The following is a 22,171-nucleotide window of genomic DNA, read 5'->3' on the forward strand; positions in this document are numbered from 1 at the left end:
CTAGTGAATTATAATATGGCATGCAGATAAAACATTGAAAGTCAAAAGGCCCTGGGGGAACTACAATTAAGCGCACTACCACCCGCAGCCACCCACAAAAATTGAGAGGGAAAACATAGCAGTTTCAGCATTGGCGGAAATCATTTTCAAATGTATGTTTATGATATTTTGTAGATAACTGCAAGTGCTGGCGCAAAGTTTACCTGGAATTAGCCATATCACAGAAAACAAAGCCTACATACATATGTACATACATGCTGCGTATTTTGCTCGCTTTTTGGTTTTTTTTTTGCCCGGACGAAATACCACATAAGAGAAAAAAAGGAAAAAGCCCAGGAAATCTCTGGCCAAAAAGAAAAACAATTCAACAGTTTGTTGCCAGCAACATGTTGCCAACGCGACACACGCTGCAACACTCTCCTACGCTCTCTCCGTGTTGAGTTTTCCACTTTGATAAAAGCAAAAGACCTGGCCACAATCGAAACAGTCTGCAAAGGATTCTAGGCGCTAGCGGTTCTCCAAACATAACATACCGTCAAGTATTATCAATCGTCGCGTGCGTTTTAACCAAATATTAAATCGAAAATCACCTGGAAAAACGGTTGCGAAAAGTGAATTTTAAGTTTTGGAAAAGAAGAAATTCCAAGAGCAAGCAGCAGTTATAAAAAGTAAATATGACAAGTTTTTTGAAACATTTTCTTGGCGGAGAACACTATATAACTATATTGGTTTCGGCAGTTATATTTTAATTTCATAAAGGAACTACCTCATATATATATTTTTAAAAGCCCAAAATGTTTATTTATACAAAGCAAAGGATTTAATTTAAGAGTTGTATTTATTGAATTATTAATTTAGGTTCTTCAATCTGAAAAAAGTGTTTAACCTTTTATTTAAAATATTCGTATTCTCTACAAATCATAATACGTTAGTGGTCTACATTATAAAAAGCAGAATTTTTCAGAATTTTTAATGAACTCGTTTATTATATAAAAACACGCTTCTAAAATGGAAATTTAAATTTTTCCTCACGATTTCCAATCATCTTATTCAAATTTTATAATCTATGCTAAAAAGCCTTTTAAATCTGGGCTAACTAGCCTAAGCTGACAAACGCAGAGCAGGAAACTTTTGCAAAAAAACGTTCAATTTGCAATGAATTGCCAAAGAGGTGGAAAATTGGTTGAAGAGGTCGCGGGAATAAGAGCAACAGTGAAAATGAAAAAATGTTTCGGCATTGCGTATTCAACCCGCTGACAGCTTAAAGCGTGTCAAATATCTGCATTTTCCCGGGCAACACGGGACCAAACCTTTTCTGTGATAATTTTTCAAGAAGTCCGCATTCAATTAGGATAGAAGCCGAACCCTCATTGGTATGCCAAATGGCGAGTGGCAGCCGCAGGAGCTGACACTGAAATGCCGTCGCCATCGCCAGCGCCGAATGTCCTTGACTTTGGCTATTCATACGCAAAATTAAACAGCAGAAGGGACAAATAATGAGCGGGTATGGGTTGGAATGCCATGGTAATGGGCACTACACCAAACTACAGTGTGGCAATGGCAAGTGGGGCTGCGTGCCAACATTTACGAGTCCCCCTAATTTATGCTCATTCATAAATCTCCCTCCGTGGAAATCTCTTGCAATCGGCGACGCAGTCGACGCCTGAATGTATGCAACGCCATGAAATAAAGCAAATTGAAAATTATGACTAAATCAAGGACTTCTGCGAGATGACGAAGCTCTGAATACCCTTTAAAATGGCCAGGATGTTTTATAAAAAATCGAAAAGAACTGTTAACAAATTTTCAGAAGAGATGTTCACACACCCGCAGTGCAAATGCACTTGCAAATCTTTAAAAATAATATGATTCCAACTATCTACATGCATTTTAACATCAATAGGCGATACAAGGCATACAAATAAATGAATAGGAAACTATTAATAAAGAAAACAAACGAACTATGTAAAGCAATGATGCACAAATATGATGATAAATCAAAATAGACCTTGTGAGAGCATGTGCAACCTTTTATGTTTCGTGCAGCATAAAGGGAGCTGTCAAAAATAATTGAGAAATATCTAAATATACAACACGACCCTTCGCTGGGTTCCCCTGAAGATTCGCAGAAGATGCACAGCGTTGTTTGCCAAGTGCAGAATTGGCTAATTAGATGACATACCAATTGTAACTTGCACGATCCGGATTGTCCAACGTTCGACCAACGTTGCCTAATTGCTTAATTGCAATTACGTTGCTAGTTTAACGCAAAGTCAAGCGAGGAATTTCGTGTACGAACAATTAAAATAACTAATTTCCTGTGATCATTTAATTTGAGATGCTTTTATTTTCGTTGTTCTCGATTTTGTGCACGCTCTCGGGCAGCGAGAACAAATAGGAATATCGAAGCCGAAGAATTATCAAAATAAATACGTTTGTCAGCCAAGAATGAAGGCCTTGTTTGCATTCTCGGCCATTTAATGGCATTGGGAAGGAAGTTGGATTTCGGTTATAAATAGACGGCTATTCGCAAAAGGATGGGTGATTAAGCGGATGGAAGACACTGGCAGACTATGGCGACGTCATTTGACAGACGCAGAGATGAGCAATGATTGCCATTAATTTGAATTAATTTCACACTATTCAGGGGCTGCAAGATTGATGGGTTATTTGCAGTTCAAATTGTGTGGGCTTTCGAATACAAAATGGAAACAATGATGTAATCTCTTCGCTGCCAAAGTAAATATGGGCTCTGTAAATTTCCAGTTAGCAAAGAAAACAATTCGTAAAACAAAGCTTCCGGTAATTATTTATCTACTTTTTTCAAAGAACTAAATTATACTCAATATTAATTCTGAACGAAATGCGCGGTTTTCGGAAAATAAATAAAAGGTCGGAAAAAATTGGGAGAAACAATGTTATTACGAGTTTTTATGTGTTGGCTTTCATTCGAACTGAAAGAAATTATTAAAATTGTATGAAAAGAGAACATATTTTCTGAATGACATCAGATACAACCAAGCCTGTCTTCCTTTATCTCCTTTAACCTAACCGGAAAATTTTCGACAGGTATTTTCTGTACACCTTCGTAAATGTCCTGCCACAATCGAAAGACGCAGTTTCGCCCACAGGTATTGAGCGTAATTATCTTAGAACAATGTCAAAAAACACAAAGTGCCATTAAAAAACGTTCGCGCCTAGCGGTAATAATTATTCTAATTACGAGGCGTTTTGCCGGAAAAGTTATCGAGGTGCTTGAATGCCCCGCAGGGCCTGTCAAATATGTATTTTGTCCGTGCAAACAAACCAAGAAGTGGTGGAGATCCCACAGCAATCAGCATAATTTTCCTCTTGTTGTATTTCACATTTTTGCGTATTGACTCTGGTCTGAAATCTTTCCACACGCCGACATCCAGCTGGTTAATTACAGCTGCTGGCCCCGAAGAGCATTATTATTTATTATTATTATTATTATTTCTTGATTGCTATTTACGCAAAGGCAGCGCAAAAAGTGCCTTCTATTGGCTATGTAAATATTTACATCATCATCACTTGAGGTTTTTCGGCCACAATTACGCGTTGCGTAGTAAATATTCGTGTGGGGAAAAATATATACATATGTGCATACCTTCGGCAGTTTTGCATTTAATGTGATCTTTTTATGGCTCTGCTTTTTCCTGGATTCCATGAAAAACAAAAGAATACAATAAGGAAAAACAAATGACGCAGTTTTCGTTTGCAGGCATTTTTTGGCTTGTTTGCTCGGTTTTTTTTTCGCCGCTTTCCTTTTGTCGGTTATTTATGATGGCAGGCTATAAAACTGCAATTCCAGTAATTGGGCAAACTTCAATAGCTTTGCACTCTGTCGTCTTGAAATTGTGATATAGATGGGCAGGACTCCACAAGCTATTTTGTTATTTATAGCTTTTGATTTTTGAGCCCTTTTCGACCCATACAACTGTCATGTCCTGGCTACAGTGACAATTTCCAAATTGAGTGACAGGCATATCCATTACGAAGTGCGTTCTATCCGAAATGTTGAGACGCAGTCGCTTTTCCGGTGATTTGTTTACCCAGTTTTGCCTATAAATTTGAATGTCATCATCATAATGTAATATTAATAAGATATCGATTTGGTTTCGCTTTTCGAAAAGCGAAATACATCGGAATTAAAGTAGAAAATTCTAGGTTCTGTAATTAAATATGGCTACTATTTCAATTAATAGCTTCGCTGTTTGTCAATTGTTTTTGGTTTCATTTTAATTGCCACTTCCTATGCATCACGCATACGCAGTGTATGCCAGCTCTAAGATGGAATTCGTTGAAAGATGAAATCAATTTAATTGTCACACCCCAGACATAGAATGCACACCATAATTAATCTGTTCTCCTTACTTTATTGCTTTCTACAAGCAGAGGATCGTCGTCTGACACGGTTTGCATGTGAGCGAATTGAATTTTATTCGCAGCTGACGGGGACTAATAACAATCCATAAGTACGACCACATGGGGAGTTGGCATGGCAGGACATCGCATTTCCCCGCTGGACATCCATTGGGAATTTAATTAAAACTGTCTAAAGCCCAGCGGGTGTCAGTCGCCGGACAACGAGCTAAAAAAAAGAAGAAAAACCGTGGTGTCATGCAAAAAACCATTATTCTTTAGATTTCATCCATGCTAGATTATTTTTCAATATAAATTCAACGGAGCCCAGTGGTTAACCAGAGTTGGCCCAGCTAATTACGGCTCCGCGGTGACCAATAAAATGTAATTAAAGTACGGGCAGCAGCAGCAACAAAAAAATGTGCAGAAAAAAAGCGGCCAAAACAGCACCGCAACTAGCTTACAAAGAAGGAGAGAACTGAAAATAGTTTCCCTCTGGCCCTGCGAATTTTCACACATTTTCTTTCGCACGCAGCGCTGACGGAGTGGAAAAAGAAAAAACACAAACGGAAAATGAAAAATAAAATACACAAAAGCTTCCGAGCAGCAGGCACACCAGCAACACATCGTAAACAACTCTTGGCCTGCGCGGCATGACAAAAAGCCGAGATAAAATCGGCTACCGGACCAGATGCAATGTGCCCCCCAAAAATGCTTGTAATTTAGCAAATCGCTTCTCCAACACGAGTACACAAATTGGGTAGATTATCGACAGTAAATTACAAAGAAATTCTTTTCGGCGTTCAATAATTTCTATAATTGTTTACAAAGTGCCCAGGTCCGGAGGAAGAGGCATCGCCTCCTCATCATCATCATCCTCCTCTGAATGCAGACTACATAAATCAACATGTGAGGCATCCTACTAAATCGCTCGCCGCTGCAGAGGAAGGAAAAATAAATAAAGCGATTTATTAAAATCAAAAGCCATAAACCATTCCATTAAGTGAGTTCTCTGGGAGCAGCCAAACATGTGAATTATAATTATACCTATCGAAATGACCACTTTTGGGCAATTAAAATTTATGTTTGCACACCATAAATTGGGGCATTCGGGTCCATAAATCAGCGACAAGTTTCCCGTCTTTATATCAACACTACACTCTCGTATATCAACAGATTTTCATTACGTACTTTTCGCATAATACCCAACGTACCTTGGCAAGCAATCATCTGCTCGCCGATGACCTAGCAAATTGGCATTTAAATTTTTAACTGCATTTTTATGATGGCTCCCAACCCACTGACTACCCATTTCTTTGGGCCAAATAAAATAAGACGTAATGCAATAAATTACGCTGTTTCTCTTGTCGATCCTTCGGCAAATTGTCCGCCGGACCATTTGGGCCATAAATTTAAACCCCTTACCATTTGAATCTTTTGTGTCCGACATCCGACATAAGCCGTTTTGGGATAAGTCTCCGGCTTTTGTGGGTGGACACGCAAATCAATGCTGGACCCACCATTTAATAAGCAACACGGGGGATTAACTGATGAATATTCCTTGGGATAACCAGCCTTGCATATACAAACATATTTCTTGAGGCACGCCAAGCAAATGTCAATGTCAACTGGCCCTGTTTGGGCCTTGGGTTTGCCTGGGCTCGCCTCAGTTTTCTTTTGGGTGGCCCAGAGTGGCCCAAGCCAAGGCTAAGTTTATTATGCCGCGAAAAATGCAGGCCCTCGAGTGTGAGTGCCGTAACCCTTGAACTCAAAGACATAGGCAAAACAAAGAACCAACTGAAAGTACACCCACCACCACCTTGTGTTTTACATTTCAAATGCTAAGCACAGTGGTGCCTTAGCAATTATTCAAATCAGGACTTTAATGGTCGCCTTAAATCTTGATATATAATGCAAATTTATAGTGCTGTCAATCAGAACGAGAATTTATTTCATTTATTTATGTTTTGTTTTGCATTTAGTCTTTTATAATGATGACATATTTCTTGACCTCATTATATCAATAAACTTACCTTAAAGACTTTTAATGTTAATGTAAACTCGCAGCTCGCCATCTTTTTCAAAAAAGATATATATGGGCATGTACTAATTTTGTCAATTAAAATGTAGATACTTCATGAAAGGGTGTTATTTTTAGACTTGCCTGTGTAAAAAGCCTGCGGGCAAGGAAAACTTTCTGCCAGTCAGTAAGTCAGTATGTTATTTCAATCGCCTGCATTTTGAGTGCCCGAGCTGCAGGTCCCTTGCACTTGAATGCATTTTGCAGCGAACTGTCTGTCGGCTGGGTCCGCTCATGTTTCAAATGTCAGTTGTGTGAGAGTGGGTTTTGTGCGAGCAGGAGCTTTCCATATTATTATTTATGAATGCGACTTTGGCTGACATTCATATATATTTTGCGGCAGATGCCTTCGTATGTATGGCTACAAGTGTAAGGGTTTTAGCAACTCGTGAACGCCATCATCTAGTTTTACAACTGCTTCTGCTTCGGCTTCACTCATGGCCAATGGCAAGGAAAGTGCAGTAACATTGTACGAATTATGGTCAGGTTGTAAACAGCAAATATCCTATTAAACGAAAGCGGGGCGGAAATCACTCCATTGTTTTACTACCTTTTACCTAAGTGCATTTTTAGGTGCATTAGAACACTGATATGATTCTATTAGCTCACACACTCCGTTTTTATCACCTTTGTGGGTGGAGAGCAGCGAGAAAACCATTAAGGGATTCTGTAATGGATGGTGGATATGATGGATGCCTTGAGATACCATTGATCCATGAAAGTGACCCAAGGTGCAAGGAGACGATGGGGAGTCCTTCTATCATTTACGCTATCATTAATTGAAAGGACACCTTTGTGGGGCCAGTTGCGAAAACAATACTTAATCAACTTAACGCAATGACGGAAAGAAAGATAAATATTTGTTCTAAAATCGTAAAAAGCTATTGTGAAACTGTAAAATATGAGTTATGTCCTGATTCTTGCTCGCTGATTTACAGATTTTCAGCTTAAAGAATTTGGCACCTTCTGTGGATTACCTTTTTTAGTAAGTCCTAGTACTTAAAAATTGCTCCTTTCCAATAGGTATAGTACAACTGTGTGGTAATTAAAGCTATATATAGATGCACTGGTATGCTATCAAACGAAATAAAGGCAAAAACCCTAGTCTATAATTCAGACTAGGCAAAAACACTGCGGTCGGGCGCAAGTTCTTAAAATAGAAATAATAACAGATACGCCAGCAACAAGCGGGGGGCAAACCAGGAAGGGGAAAAGGGGAGGGAAAAGGAAAAGGAAAACGGGGAAAATGCGGGGGAAATGACAGTCCGCCGCTGTCAAGCGGGGAAAATAAACAGAAAAACACTTAAATTAAATTGCGAACTGAGCTTAATGCACTTAAAGTCAGTACATGGCCGGGAAAGGGTGGAGCTGTGGGTGGCCATTGTGGGGCAATGCCAATGTCAGACAGACAGACGGATGGATACCATTGACAGGTAAGCAGGTGCTCTGCGCTTTTCCCTGCCTTTACCCCCCACCCCCATCTGCTTTTCCCCGACTTTTCCTGTGGCACTCGAGCACGCGCCCGAGAAAAGCCAAGAACTGAGCACTGGAAATCGAGTGTAAGCCGCGGCTTATGCAATGCGGCCAACGAGGCTTGACAGTCTGGTTTGCTTTTGCTTATCTGCGTTTTTCTTGGCCCAAAGGCTCGATTTGCTTTCTGCCTTTTTTGCCATGCAAGGCGGCCATTAGTGACGTCGAGTCAACCAAAAATATTTCCTGTTCAATAGGCCAAACCCATTGATTCGTGGCGGCGAAAGAATATTTAAATATGAAGTTTGCCAAGTTTATTTCCTTTGGGGACGCTTTGCCGCAGTTTTGGTGGAACCAACTTTTTATCTGCAGCATTTTATTTCATGTTTTTGCCTTATCGTTGTTTTATTGATTTAATTTGTTGTTGCGCCCAAGGCTGAAAAGTATTGAATATTCCAAAAGCCGTTTGCAAAGTACCAGTTAAAAAGTTCTCTCGTTAGTACAAACTGCAACTTGGTATGCAGACACACCAAAAAATATAGATTTGCTATTGAAGTTGTTTTCCTGAATCCCTGCGGCTGATTATGTATTCATTGCTTTAGCCATATTGATTTATTTATTTACCCACCAAGCTGCATGGGCTTGCATATTGAGATGGCAAAATACCAGTGAAATGTTTTCCATTTAAACTATTCAATCTCAGATTAGGAAAATCCGTTTCGAAGAAGATTCTATTTGTAAATTATGGCTTTTCACTTTATTGTGGTCATTTGGGCCACACACTGAAAAATCTCAATTTCCTACTTCTAAACCAAACTCAGATATAATTATTTCATTTTGGCTAAAGTCAAAACAAGAATTGGTTAGGAAATATTTATATTTTTGCAAAATTCGAATGCCAGCGTATTTTTTCTACAAAAATTCCTCTGCTCGAGAGCACTGCATTTGCAGCTTGATCCACAGCTCATTACACAATTTATATTAAAGCCGTAACTTAAACCTCGGCATTCAGCATTCAGTTCAGCATTAGCTGGCATTCAGTTGGAGCGGGGCCAAAAGTATTTGCCATATTGCACTCTGGATTGCAAAAGTTCTCGACCAGCATTCCGCCATAATCGTATAAATACGTATACAGTTCTAGCACTTCCTTTCTCAACATACATTTGAAAAAAAGGCAAAAAAAACAACAAGGACAACAAAGGATGTTGGTGGGTTGGGTGAACAGCGGAAGAGGCTTGAGGCGACTGCAGTGGGTGCAATGCAATTTCCAGGCCATAAAATGACTGGGCAGGAAAAAACAGCAGAACAAGTCCTTTCACTTGGCCCGAACGAAAGCGTTCGCAGGTAATGGCCATCAACGCAGCCGGTTAATGCGGGCCAACTTGTTCTGCAGGCAGATAACACTAGTTCCCAAAGTCCTCGCGAACGATGCGATGCGAAAAGTTTGCCGGCAAATTAAATGAAAGTTAATATTGGCAGCGTGTTCGATAAACAATAGGGACACAGTCAACAAGTTCGTCCTAATGCGATTATTGTACAGTGTCGAATGTCTTCCAGAATTGGCAAGATGTTTAAGTTTTATCGGGGAAATCGAACATTTAACTTTTAAAATTTATATACAGCAGCAAGTGTGCTAATGATTTCCTATAGTACACTTTTCAAATGAGGTTTAATGTTGGATTCATTTCAACTTTCATTAGTAGAAATATTTATACAGAATGATTTTAGCGCACCTGATATTGCCCCCCCATTTTTTGCCCTTTAAATTGAAATTAGTGGCAATTTTCTCGTGTGCCAAGAGCAGTGTGCATTGCGAAACTCATTTAGTGGTAACATCTGCTGCAAATTTATGCTCACGGCTTTTCTATGCTGAGCATTGTTTTAGCCACAGAGGAGCGACCGCAGCAAACTGTCAACGATTCCCACCGCAGATATATGTTCGTATATACGTATATACGTATATCCGGATGCCGGCAAACGAGCTGGCTAAATCCAGGCCAAGCTGGCACTCTTCAAAGTCCACTTAAGTACAGCTTTGCATTTAGTAAATTTCAGGATTTCATATAACATTCTCTGCTCCTTTATTAATTGGAGTGCCATATTTGGACTTTATTAATTCGAATGCCATATTTTGACTTTAAAAGCTATTTGTATGCATATAATTAAGACGTTCAAGAGGCGAAGAAGTAGAGGGTGTATAAAAAGCAAAATGTGATACACAGGGGTATTGAAATTGGGTTTATATAAATTTAATACTTTTCTCAAACCATTAAACCCATGAAAAAATGGATTTCAACGCCGGAAAGTATGCAATTAAAATGTTCTTACTCGTTCATCCCTAAGAAAATACCTTTTTCAAATAGAAAGATGTTAATATTTTATAAAGATTTTGTCTGAACTTCTTAAAGTGAACGTAGTTAAGACTCAAGGTTCTGAACCACATAAAAATAATACATATAAAGTAAATATATCAGCAAAGAAAGGTCTCTTGCAGTTGCGCACACTTGGTAATTGTTTTTTTAAGTGTGCCTTTCATGCCAACATCATCTGCAGACGCGCCTTGAGCCCAGGACTTTCCATTCTTATTTTTAGAACCACCCATCCGCGAGGCAACTGCAGTTGCGGGTAGCTCAGCAATTTTGTTTACATTTCTTGTTTTTCCTCTTGCCGCTGGTGTGTTTAACTCACAATGACTTGTGACAGGGGCGGTGTCAAGCGATGTGCGAGTGGGGGTCGGTTGGGGATCGGGTTGGGGATCGGGCAGGGGAGCCGCTTGGGGGCCGCGTGGAGGTGGCGTTCTGTCTCATTTCAGATGCGGCAAATCCCCGCTCACCGATGCAATGTCGACGCCTCCTGCGCTGCATTGGGACTCCCACTGCGACCATTTCTCACCCGCCATACACGTGTACGTACGTGTGTGTGGGACCTGCAGCTGCGTGGGTTTTCGTGGGTGTTTCTGTTTTATGCTATTAATTTGACAGTTTCAGCTGCGCTGACAACTGGCTTTTCCCCAGACACCGAGCATAGCGTTTAATGGCTGCAAATTAATTGTTGTATTCCTTTTCTTCTTTCCCCCCAGAGATAATTGCTCAGCATCTAGTTTCTCAGCGAGGACAAATAAACCCGAGAAAAAAAACCATAAGAAATGGACTCTGCCGCCGCCGCCGCCGCCAAGCGCGTTCAAATCGAGAAGGCCCACAACTTTATGCGCCAGTATCGCGATCCCGAGTCCAGGGAACTCAAGAAGCTGTCGGCCAACCAGTTCATGGATGTCTGGGCGCACTACGACAAAGATGGTGAGTGTAGATCAACCAAGGCATAAAGAACTTTCAACAAAATGAGTACACTTCACTTATGTCATTACTCATTTAAATTTCAACCTTAGGAAACGGCTACATTGAGGGCACCGAGCTGGACGGATTCCTGCGGGAGTTCGTGTCCAGTGCCAATGCCACAGACATTAGTCCTGAGGTGAGCCAGCAATGGTATGGAACAATTGCATCTTAATCCCTCTGTCCCCAATCCCCAGGCTGTAACGGACACCATGCTCGAGGAGCTGAAGTCCTGCTTCATGGAGGCCTACGATGACAATCAGGATGGCAAAATCGATATCAGAGAGGTGGGTAATTACCTGCGTCACATTCGGACTCAAATTTCGGTTTTCTGGGGGCTTACATGTCGTATGCGCAATGTTGTCTGTATGGATTTGTGTTTTCGAAATGACATTTCCGTAAGTCGTGGTGGCGCCTTCCTTGCCTTCTTTAAATTGGTTTTTAAATGTCTCGGCCGGCCCGAAACCTATAAATTATTTGGCCATTTTCCCTGGAGAAAGCATCAGCTACTGGCAAGGTCTGTGCCCAAAAAAAGTTTTTTCTTCGTTTTCCCTCATTGTGTGGAGGCCACATAAAATGAGTTTTTAATTGAAGTTGAACTGGCAGCAGAAGTACGGACTATTGGAAGGGGATTTTTCCATTACTTTTTTTTTTATACCAAATAATAAGGCAGTGCACAATGGACTCTTGATAAATGAGCCCACGGAAAAAAAGAAAGTTTTGGGAAAGAAAAGTGAAAAGTTCAAGTAGCCGGGTCCCCCATGGATTGTTGATTAAGACTGCTCGCAACACAAAAGCCACTGTGAATTCATAATTCATGTGGTCCACATTACTCATTCGCCACGTCGAACGCCGATTGAAATGTTGGACTGTTAAATTACTGGCTTGTCAACAGGGCTTTGGCCGGGGGATAAACTTTAATTACGATAGTGCAGTAATTACCAACAGCAAATATAAATGCAAAACCCACGGCCACAGCGAATTATAAAGTTTTCCCGGCCACAGATGATTACTTGTAAAGGGTGAGGGCTTCAATTCGACACTTGAATTATGCCGGAAACTTTTAACGAATGCCGGCAGCGAAACTTTTCCGGCTGTTCGCTAATGAAAGTGCACCAAGAATTCCTTGCCTTTCACGCAATGCACCGGAAAAATAGCAGACTTAGTTACCCAGCAGTCCCCGGAGCATTCCCATTTATAACTTATTTCATTGTCAAGTCACGCACTGAAACAAAAAGGTATTTTTCTTGCACCGCTTTTCCGCAGCTGGCCCAACTTTTGCCCATGGAGGAGAATTTCCTTTTGCTCTTCCGCTTCGATAATCCCCTGGAATCTAGCGTTGAATTCATGAAGGTAGGTGTCAATCTGGAATTTCGCACCCTAAAATTCCACAATTAATTTGGACAACCCATCTCGTCTTCAATTAAATTAGATCTGGCGCGAATACGATACCGACAATTCGGGTTACATTGAAGCGGATGAGCTGAAGAATTTCTTGCGCGATTTGCTCAAAGAGGCCAAAAAGATCAACGATGTGTCCGAGGACAAGCTCATTGAGTACACCGATACTATGGTAAGTTATCAGAAATAAAAACATTCAATTAAATTCATTAGGAGATTGGTTAAAAATATATAAACTGTTTCTCTATTACGATTACTCACTATTTAACATACAGTTTCTTAAGAACTTAATATGCATGTCAACAAATAAACTACTTAGTCAAAATTCCCTTATGATTATACAGAGAATTCCTAAACAAAAACCATTTCATTATGAGATGCATAGGGTCTGAACTGCTGTGATTATTGACAGATGAGCCATGCACTTTGTACACAAACGTGTAAATTATGCAGACTGGCTATAAACACACAATTATGTATGCCCAAACACCAATCACCATTCCCGTCCCGGTTCCTTTCAGCTCCAAGTATTCGATGCCAACAAGGACGGACGTCTGCAGCTGTCGGAAATGGCCAAGTAAGTGTCCTTGAAGTCGGCGTTCTGAAATTCCAGGCAGCAGCCAGCCAACTAACTTATTTATTGCAGATTGCTTCCGGTTAAAGAGAACTTCCTGTGCCGCCAAGTGTTTAAGGTAAGTGACAAAGATAAAATGTGCAGAAACATCGTTCAATCGAGGAAATTGCCAAAAGCAGATACTGTCGGCATATCGCGGCCTACCGAACATTTATTATTAAGAACTTATTTATGAAACCTATTCAAACTCGGCTTGCCTTGAACAAAACACGTTTAGCACCTAGGTTAGCCTGGACTTTTGGTTTATCACTAGCTGCAGCCTTGACTATCCAACTAACTTAGCTTTGCAACTAACTCAATCAGCAATGCATATTGGTTTTGTCGTTTCTTTTGTTTACGTTTCATTTCGAGCGATGTCTGTGCCGACAGGGAAAACAATCTTCAAAAATAAATTGTAGGAAAATGGACAAGTTTATATTTTTTAGACAGGATTTTACAAACTATATATAACAGTAGTTAAATAGTTGAGAGATACAGGGAAGAACCAATAACTAAATACAATTGTATTAGATATCAATTATAATAAAAATCAATTACCAAATTTAGTTTTGACCCATGAACAAACAATAATTGGTGAAAAACCCTGCAATGCTTAGTGTGATTCTATGGCAGGAAATAAAAGTCCATGGACTAAACAAACTTTGAAAAGTAAATGATTCGGAAGCGAAAGTGTTATGCTTTTCAGAATAGAATCTCGATTCAACAGAGATTCTAAATCCTTTTAAAAGCTTTTCATGCTCGCTCCACAGATCGGCAAATACAATTTTTGACACAAAAGGACAACGTCACCATTTGTTTTTCCTTTCGCATTCGACACTGAATGCAACATTGAATTGTTTTTGGCCATAAAAAAAATATATTCAAGCCAATTTTGTCTGCGTCGCAACAAATAAAGCCATGGCCAAACAAAAAATAGCCAAGAAATATTGTCTACAATCGTAAAAATAAACCAAGCAAAATGGCAAAGCTCAGCTGAAACTGGCAGGTGCTTTTCCACCCACACCAGTTTTTCTTCAATTTTTTTTCGGAGAAATAAAATGCGTGGGCGCTGGTGGAATCAATTTCCGAAGGCAACAGCTTCCTTATTTCCCCAGTTTTTGCTGAAGCGTCAACAGATTTGATGCGATTTGAATGGGCTGTAAAAAAAAGGGGAAGCTAAACAGAAATCACTACACAAACAGAAGGTGGAAAGTCCCCAAATGGCTGGCCATTAAATACTTTAATATTAGTTTGCCTCGAAGAGATACCCAGCCGAACAATTAGCAGAAGGAAGGCCATGTGGTGTTGGGAAAACAAACTTTTTGGCCACGACAGCAGCCACCGCCAGATGTTGAGTCTTAAAATTCCCCTGGGAAATTCTACGAACCCATTTTGACTTGGCCCAAATGCTGATGATGCCAAATGCGGTTAAATGAAGCACTGTCATTGCATTCGAGACTGCCTCCGAATGTCACGTAGCTACCCGCAAGCCAAAACTTGGCCAAAGCAGCATATATTTCGAGCATGTTTTCCGTTTTCGCATTTTAAGCATGTTGGCAAGGAATCTGGCCATCCAAATACCAAGAAAACGTTTTGTTTGCTCAATGCAGCTGCTGCTTATGAAAGTCTGGCTGGAAAATGCCTCGAGTATGTGGAGGCCTTAAGGTGATATGGTTCTCAATCAAGAGGTTCCAAAGCATTTTTTGAAATTTCTTAAAAAATATTTAATGATTTAAAGTATATTATGTGCATGCGAAGCAAGAGTACCATGTATCAGTTCAGAAAGTTCCACTGTACATAAGTAATGCTACTTAATAAGGGCAGGCGGAAATAAATGTTGGACCTGCAGCCTTGAAAACTCCCAATTTGCTGAGCCAGCCCCTTCGAAATTTTCCGAGTCGCGTTTTCCACGTCCTCAGCAAACACTTTTTTGCCCCTACTCGCGTTCGTCCTCGTGTTTGGGTTTCCTTTTTGCTGTTTGCCACATGAACCACACACCGCCACATATGTGTACAATCCATGGACTTTCCACCCAAAGGAAAACCACCTCCATTCGGTTGTCGGTAGTCGGTGTTGTTCTTGGCAATCAAGTGGGTTAGATGCACGGCCAAATGATCTGAGGGGGAGAATCGAAGGGCATTGAGTGCTCTTATTGTTATTTGCTGCAAATGTACGTGCTTCAGTCGCATTGATGCTTATTCTCATTGCTCATTGGCAGTAGTTGCCGAAAAGCTGGATGTGTTAGCCATCGAAGCGCCATTTTTCGGCCAAATTTAGTGGGTGGCGCCTCGAACAGTGGTCTCGAAATCAAAAGTATTGCATTCAGCCTGAATCCACTTTGTTTCGGTTTTCTATTGCAATCGGATTCCCATTGCACTAAATCACATTGCTGGCTGCTTGGTGGCAATCCCACACGTTGCTGAAAACTAAGCGGAAAATTTGGTGATGTGGCTGCGAAAATTGGGGTTTCTGACGCACTGAAACCCCAAACGAACACCCACGACTATTTAATTATAATATTTCAAAGCTAATTATTGCAACTTTTGCGAAAAGAGAGAGTAAATATTTGATTCATCTGAAACGCAGAGGAAAAGTTTGGTGCCTTTTTCGTGAGACACATACAATTCGGAGCTTTAACTTCAATTTTCTTTAAAATAAAAAAATATTGAAATGGGAATGCTGGCCGTTCTATAAACGTTTTAAATTTCATCCAACTAGCTGCTACATTTTGGCTGAGCAAATTTAATGCAAATGTTTTCACAAGCCATCACTTTCCTCACTACTGCCCCGTCCAAAATAAACATATTGAAGTCTTCTTGATGTCAGCTTACATCCTTCACGCTTTCCAATTTAAAATGGCAAGCTGCTGGTGTAAATTCAAATGCAACTCGCATGTTCCTTCAACGAGATATTCGTGTTGTGCGCGGAAGGACGTCCTCTTTGCCAGGGTAGAGGAAGGATCTGGAGCAGGACTGGGGACCCAGAGCCATGTAGCGATGTGCACCCATGTGGAGCGGCAGTCCGAGCGAGGAGCAGAAGAAGCCGCAGGATTGCACAACGAACAATGCCCAGTGCTCGCTGCTCTGTGTTCATGGGTTGCATGCCGCATATTTGCTCATTGTTACAGCTCGCAGCACAAACGACATTTTATTTGGTTTTTATTGATGGTGGGAGTGGACAACGGGGGGAGACTCCCAGTCGTTGGGAGTCATGCATAACAATGTAGCGGGACAAGTTGGATTTTAATCGAAAACGCCACGGCGCGGACATGGTTGCTGTCACTCAGTTCCGAGCCACTGAATCCTAAGGCATCCGAGGCACCTGACCACCAAAGATACGCGTCTGTACTTACCGTACTTTCTCCATCGCACCCATCGTAAGTCGGCCGTTATGAAGTGCCATAAAAAAAGGCTGGAAGCCGCGGCTTCTGGCAGCCATAAAATAGGTATTTCCAGCACATTTACCCAAGGTGCAGTTATTACTTTTCAACATAATTTCTTGGTAGCCATAAAAGCCAAAGCATGCATCAGCATTTTGATACCCGCAGTGGGCCAGCTGCTGAGCTATACTCGTACATCCCATGCAATGCCCCCAAAACTTTTTTTTGAGAAGCTGCATGACTCCCAGAAACTTCTGTCTCCGGGCGTCCAATTACATGGCGCAGTGTATTGCTGGCTGGTGGCCAAAAGTGCCAGAAAACGTTATGCTAATGCACATCACGTATACGCTGCATGCACCGCAACGAGCAGTGACATAATGTGCTGCAACAGGAAAAGCCATTGCAACTGGCAATAGGTGTGGACAGGAAGGGCGGGGAAAGGGTGGTGGACAGACAACTAGGGACACGAAGCAGCAGGACATTGTGAAAAATAGCCCAGTACACTTAGCGTTTTTTCGAAGGCGGAAACAACAAAAACAGATGTATATGACCCCAAGGACGCGACTAAGTAAATACGTGACATGCGGCACAGACATTTTTTCAGTTCGTTTTCTTGTAATTTAATTTTAAAACTTGCAATTAGAAACAATTTTCAAATCGAGCAATTAACTGAGAAAGCAGAAATCGTTTGCTCCACAATTGGTAATGCATTTGACTAGCCTTCGTTCAACTAAGCGTATACGTAATATTTCTCACTTTTGGTTTTCCTGCATCCGGATCCTAGATCTTTTAGCTTACTAAAAAATAATTAAAGTTTTAGCCTAAAATCATGTATACAACTTTAAAACGCTAGTTTAATCAACGCTGGCAAATTATTAAATAAAAAATATATAATTTAATATTTGCCTATTTTTAATAGCCTTCAACAAACTTAAATTGCTTCAGTTTATGACTCTTCTAACTTTCTATATATCTTTTTCGTTTCCCCCCGCCTACCTCCTCTATGCCATCTGTATACTATCAACAATATATACCATATATCTTTGCATATACTTCTATAATCTTGTGCATTTTTATTTCAAAACAAACAACTTAACAAAAACCCAACTAAAAATAACAATTAACGAATTAACTATACCGTGCACGTGGTGTATAACAATTTGGGCTGCCACCTTCAACTTCCGACTTATCTCACAAATGCAATTTGAAAATCAACTCTGAAATAACAAAACAATTACCGCAAATCAAAACTCTTGCCATCTGCTGTATATACAAAAATTTGCATACAACAATCTGCAACCAATTGCACTGCCAACAATAAAAACAAACAAAAATATTTCGTAAAACAATACACAAACTACTATTTGCATTACTGCAAACAAAACCGATACCAATGAAATGAAATAAATAACATAAAAAACGTATATATATATATAAACCACACACTGAAGGAGGGCATTGACGTAAGTATTTTTCACCCCATCATGAAACATTCAAACAACCAAAAAAAGAAATGTGGGTAATATAGTGATTACAAAGACACTGGTGGCCCATTTAAACTCTCAATAAAAGTGTATCATTTTGTGCTTTGCATAACACTTGTTTAAACAATCGTTTTTTGTTTGGTTCAGTACACAACAATTCATAAATTTATAAAGAACATCACCCCAAACCTCCTGAATGTATTAAATTTTCATATAAATTCATGTTCTTAAACAGAAACGCATGATCACAGCATGTTTTAATTTTTGAGAATAAAATATTATTTTTTCTGCCTGAATGATATAAATCAATCAATTCAATAAATAAGCAGAGCTTATATATTCAAATCAACTTGCCAAAGTTGGAGTCAAATGGTGGCCAAAATGCTATCTAAATATTTATGAGGTTTTTTAAGCCACCTAAGAGGTGAAGTGCGACAGACTTTTAAGATTGTATAATGCGATATACAAGTTTTTAGATGAAAGCTTTTAGACAGTTCTTTCAAGTTTCTCTTTTTTTGTTACAGTCACTAATAAAAGCATACCTCTATTAACGATGAGAAACTAAACTTGCTGCCAGTAAAAGTTAGAGTAATTTGCAACTTGCCGTTTTTAGGGTCCTAGCCCAAAGCCACAGGCCAACTCGAAACAAGAAAATGATATCTACGAGCTACTAATTAGACTTTTCATGGCATTGGTCCACCCCATTTGCCACTTAACACATCCCTACATCCCTACATCTCTACATCCCAGTACGTGAACAGCTTTGGCCCTAACGATGTGAGGTCCACGCAAATTACACGTTGATGTGGAATTCCTTCGCCTCCTCATCCTTCCTCATCCCTGGCAACCTTTTGCATAATTTAGTCATTGAGTTCGGTGGCTGTGAGGCTGGAGAGCTGAAGAGCTGGAGAGCTGGGGAAATGGATATATTTTGTGGCAGTGCCATATGGATAATGGCAGCCGCAGGCTGACACGCTCTCTGCCATCGGCTTTTCAAAGTGTTGAAGTGTAAAATAATTACTTCATTTCATCAATGTGTTGGCATGGGGGCCACCTCACATCACATCGCATCGCATCACGTTCAAGGCGAACATCGACTTGAGTCTGGGCAATTTGACAAAGAGCCAGGCCACGAAAACGAAAATGAAAATAAAAACCCAGCTAAGTGTACACCTTTTGCGTTCGTGTGAAATTCAATTTAAGGAGCTTTGCCACCGCCAAGTTGGAGCAGGATCGCAATTTATAATGCCGGGCGAAGCACATTTTTTAAGGCTTAAGCGGAAAAGGGTACCCACTTAATGGGTTTCTAATCCCGGTAAGAAAAAATACAGTGCGCCCGCTGCGTTTTCTTGGCGCCAGTAAAACAAATGTTATCAGACTTTCCCAAGGATAAAGAAAACAAAACCTCGAGTTTCACCTCGCAGCTTTTCACTCGCAGCGTAAGTGCACTGTAAAAAAAATTCCTAGTGCATTTCATTAAAATAGTCACTGCTAGTGTATACCTTACGATTTAAATGCTTTCTGTGGTATAATCAAGGAACTTACTTTCAAGGCTCTCTTTTTCGAAATACTATGCTATTTCTCTCAGTGCAGTGAACTTGAGGCGCCACCTTGGCCACATTGCATAACCCCCAAAATTTGAAACTGCATGAGTATGTGGGGGGCACATACATGTATGTGAAAGAAGGTTTATATATGGCGGAAAGTAATTCGTGCAATTTGCCGGGCGCAAATGGAATCGATAAATTTCGTGTTCCCTCGTGGAAAACACATCCGGGAAAATCCCGAATGAACATGGTGAATGGTAATGACAAATCTGCTCTACCTGGCCCATAATTCATATTAATTAGCGAATGTCAACGGCAGAAAACACATATATAGTAAACGGCAGTATGTTTCATTTAGCATAATTAGGCTTTCACCTTAAGCTTAATGAATGAGTGTGAATATGGAATACTTGTTTTTTATGCGTACATATGTAGCATGTTAATTATTCTCTTAGGATTTTCCCAAGAATTATTTATCACTTCTCATTGAACTTCTAAAAGCATGTTTTCATTATAATTAGCTGTATTCTGCATGAGCTCATACCATTAAATTAAACTAATCAAAAACAAAATCGCACCGAAAGACACAACTCGACCTGTAGTTTAGGCCTATGATGTTATAGGGTAACCCATCTAGAAAGATTTTGGATAGTCTAAGCAAAACTCTAGAGAGGGAGTTTTGTGCTATCCCGAATCTTAAAAAAAAGAATTTTATATCCAAAAATTTGATTTATAGATTTAGCATACTTCCTCTCAGACTTCATTATTTACAAACTTTAATTTATATAAGAAAAGTATGCTAAATCTGAACTTTACACGTTATTTACAAATACAATTTTATGTGAAACATGCATATAAACGAATTTTGTGGTAAATTATTATATTGAGTATTGCAATTTGTATCCACAGGGCGCCACAAAGTTGACCAAAGAGGATATTGAAAAGGTATTCTCGCTCTACGATCGTGTAAGTAAAGCAATCGATTAAGGAACCTTTTAAAGATGTCAAATAAAATAATACAATATGATTGCAGGACAATAGCGGCACCATTGAAAACGAGGAGCTCAAGGGCTTCTTGAAGGACCTCTTGGAGTTGGTCAAGAAGGTGAGTGTCGCCTTAAAAGGTAAAAAGAAAGAATTTTAAGACTGTTTGGTTGCCAGGACGACTATGATGCCCAGGATCTGGCCGCTTTCGAGGAGACCATCATGCGGGGCGTTGGCACCGACAAGCATGGAAAGATCTCCCGGAAAGAACTGACCATGATCCTGCTGACACTGGCCAAAATATCGCCCGACGAAGAGGAGTAAGCCGGATGTTCGCGAACATACCACAAAGAGATTTTAGCCAACTCTATTTTTGTCACCCGAACGCGGGAAATCCAGAATTGAGGCCAAAATGGGCTTCTAGGCAATTGTTTACTTTAGAGCTGCATTACAAGGGGCAGCGAATAAAAGAAAAAAAAAAGGAAAGGACATTGGAATCGGGGGAGAATCCTGAAAGATCCAAACCGAAACGAAGCTATTGGTAAAATAAATCTAATATAAATGTTTCAATCTTAAATAAATGTTTATCGTACGTTAAGATATTGAGAGTATATTTCCCCCAAACTCAAACTCAAACCGAAACGGAAATTTATCCAGTCAAACAATTTGCAACACTGAATCGAGCCACTTAAAGTAAACAATTAAGAAATGATAACAACAAGATCAGTACATCGATTTTATATTATACTATATATGTATTTATATTTTCTATGTGTATTTGCATAACGTATTTTATTTTATTACCACTTAAAATCGAAATAAAAGTAGTTATATATTTAAGGATACCACATTCATTTGAGACTACCTAAGTAAAAACATATGTGTGGCTACAATCTGTAGATAATTGTTGTTAATCATTGTGACAGTAACCCCGTAACCCCTCCCCCAAAAGTGGGTGGCTGCATTCTGCGCCCAACTCCTCGCTCTTGAGCTATGTGTGCTATGAATACCTCCCGCAAACATCAATCAATCAATCAAGAGCCACTTGCATCAGCCCGAGGGTGGATGCCACAATGCAAGTGAATGCAAATGTAAATGCATCCGCCACCTGAACGTGACAATGTCAAGCCGGAGGGTGGTGATGCATCCAGTTAATGTTGGACACTCTCGTCCTTGCATTTTCCATCCGAGGGGAGATTACGAGGAGCAGATTGACGCCGGTTGAGGCCAACATTTCCACTTAATTCCGCAGCTTAGGCAGATCGGTTACTCAACCTAAACGAAACCCGAAAGTTAACCTACAACGCTACGAACTATCTAACGTTCTTTCAAGGTGCTATAGCTATATATATTATGAATTGTTTCGATACATATTCCCTTTCCAAGCTGTTACCATTGTATTATTTTAAACCCAAATAACTAAAAAATTAACAACTAATAACTTAAGCTTTAAAACAAAGACAAGTTGTTCCAATCCTGAAACGCTCTTTGCCCAAGG

The 22,171-nt window shown here is 40.0% G+C and overlaps 1 protein-coding gene across 2 annotated transcripts; it reads left to right on the forward strand.

Annotated features, from left to right (window-relative positions):
• Nucleotides 1–499: 499 nt before the first annotated feature.
• On the forward strand, nucleotides 500–21,513 carry LOC122613304 (calbindin-32). 2 transcript variants are annotated; one of them, XM_043787414.1, is made up of 12 exons: nucleotides 500–668; nucleotides 11,013–11,229; nucleotides 11,319–11,404; nucleotides 11,463–11,552; nucleotides 12,532–12,618; nucleotides 12,698–12,838; nucleotides 13,188–13,243; nucleotides 13,313–13,358; nucleotides 18,110–18,121; nucleotides 20,599–20,655; nucleotides 20,723–20,794; nucleotides 20,851–21,513. In XM_043787414.1, exons 2-12 carry the CDS (start codon nucleotides 11,079–11,081, stop codon nucleotides 20,995–20,997), a joined length of 945 nt encoding a protein of 314 aa, XP_043643349.1. In that variant the 5' UTR covers nucleotides 500–668; nucleotides 11,013–11,078; the 3' UTR covers nucleotides 20,998–21,513. The 2 variants fall into 2 exon arrangements, with proteins under 2 accessions (XP_043643349.1, XP_043643350.1); XM_043787415.1 differs by lacking the exon at nucleotides 18,110–18,121.
• The last annotated feature ends 658 nt before the right edge of the window (nucleotides 21,514–22,171 follow it).

This window comes from Drosophila teissieri, chromosome 2R (genome assembly GCF_016746235.2).
Source record: "Drosophila teissieri strain GT53w chromosome 2R, Prin_Dtei_1.1, whole genome shotgun sequence".
NCBI classification, from domain to species: Eukaryota; Metazoa; Arthropoda; class Insecta; order Diptera; family Drosophilidae; genus Drosophila; species Drosophila teissieri.

What these genes read in the sequence shown, in the direction of transcription:
- LOC122613304 (XM_043787414.1), top strand. Translation starts at nt 11,079, where the DNA reads ATGGACTCTGCCGCCGCCGCCGCCGCCAAGCGCGTTCAAATCGAGAAG. An exon ending in GGCGCACTACGACAAAGATG is followed by an intron (nt 11,230 to 11,318) that starts GTGAGTGTAGAT and finishes TTTCAACCTTAG; the next exon opens with GAAACGGCTACATTGAGGGC. An exon ending in CTAGCGTTGAATTCATGAAG is followed by an intron (nt 12,619 to 12,697) that starts GTAGGTGTCAAT and finishes CAATTAAATTAG; the next exon opens with ATCTGGCGCGAATACGATAC.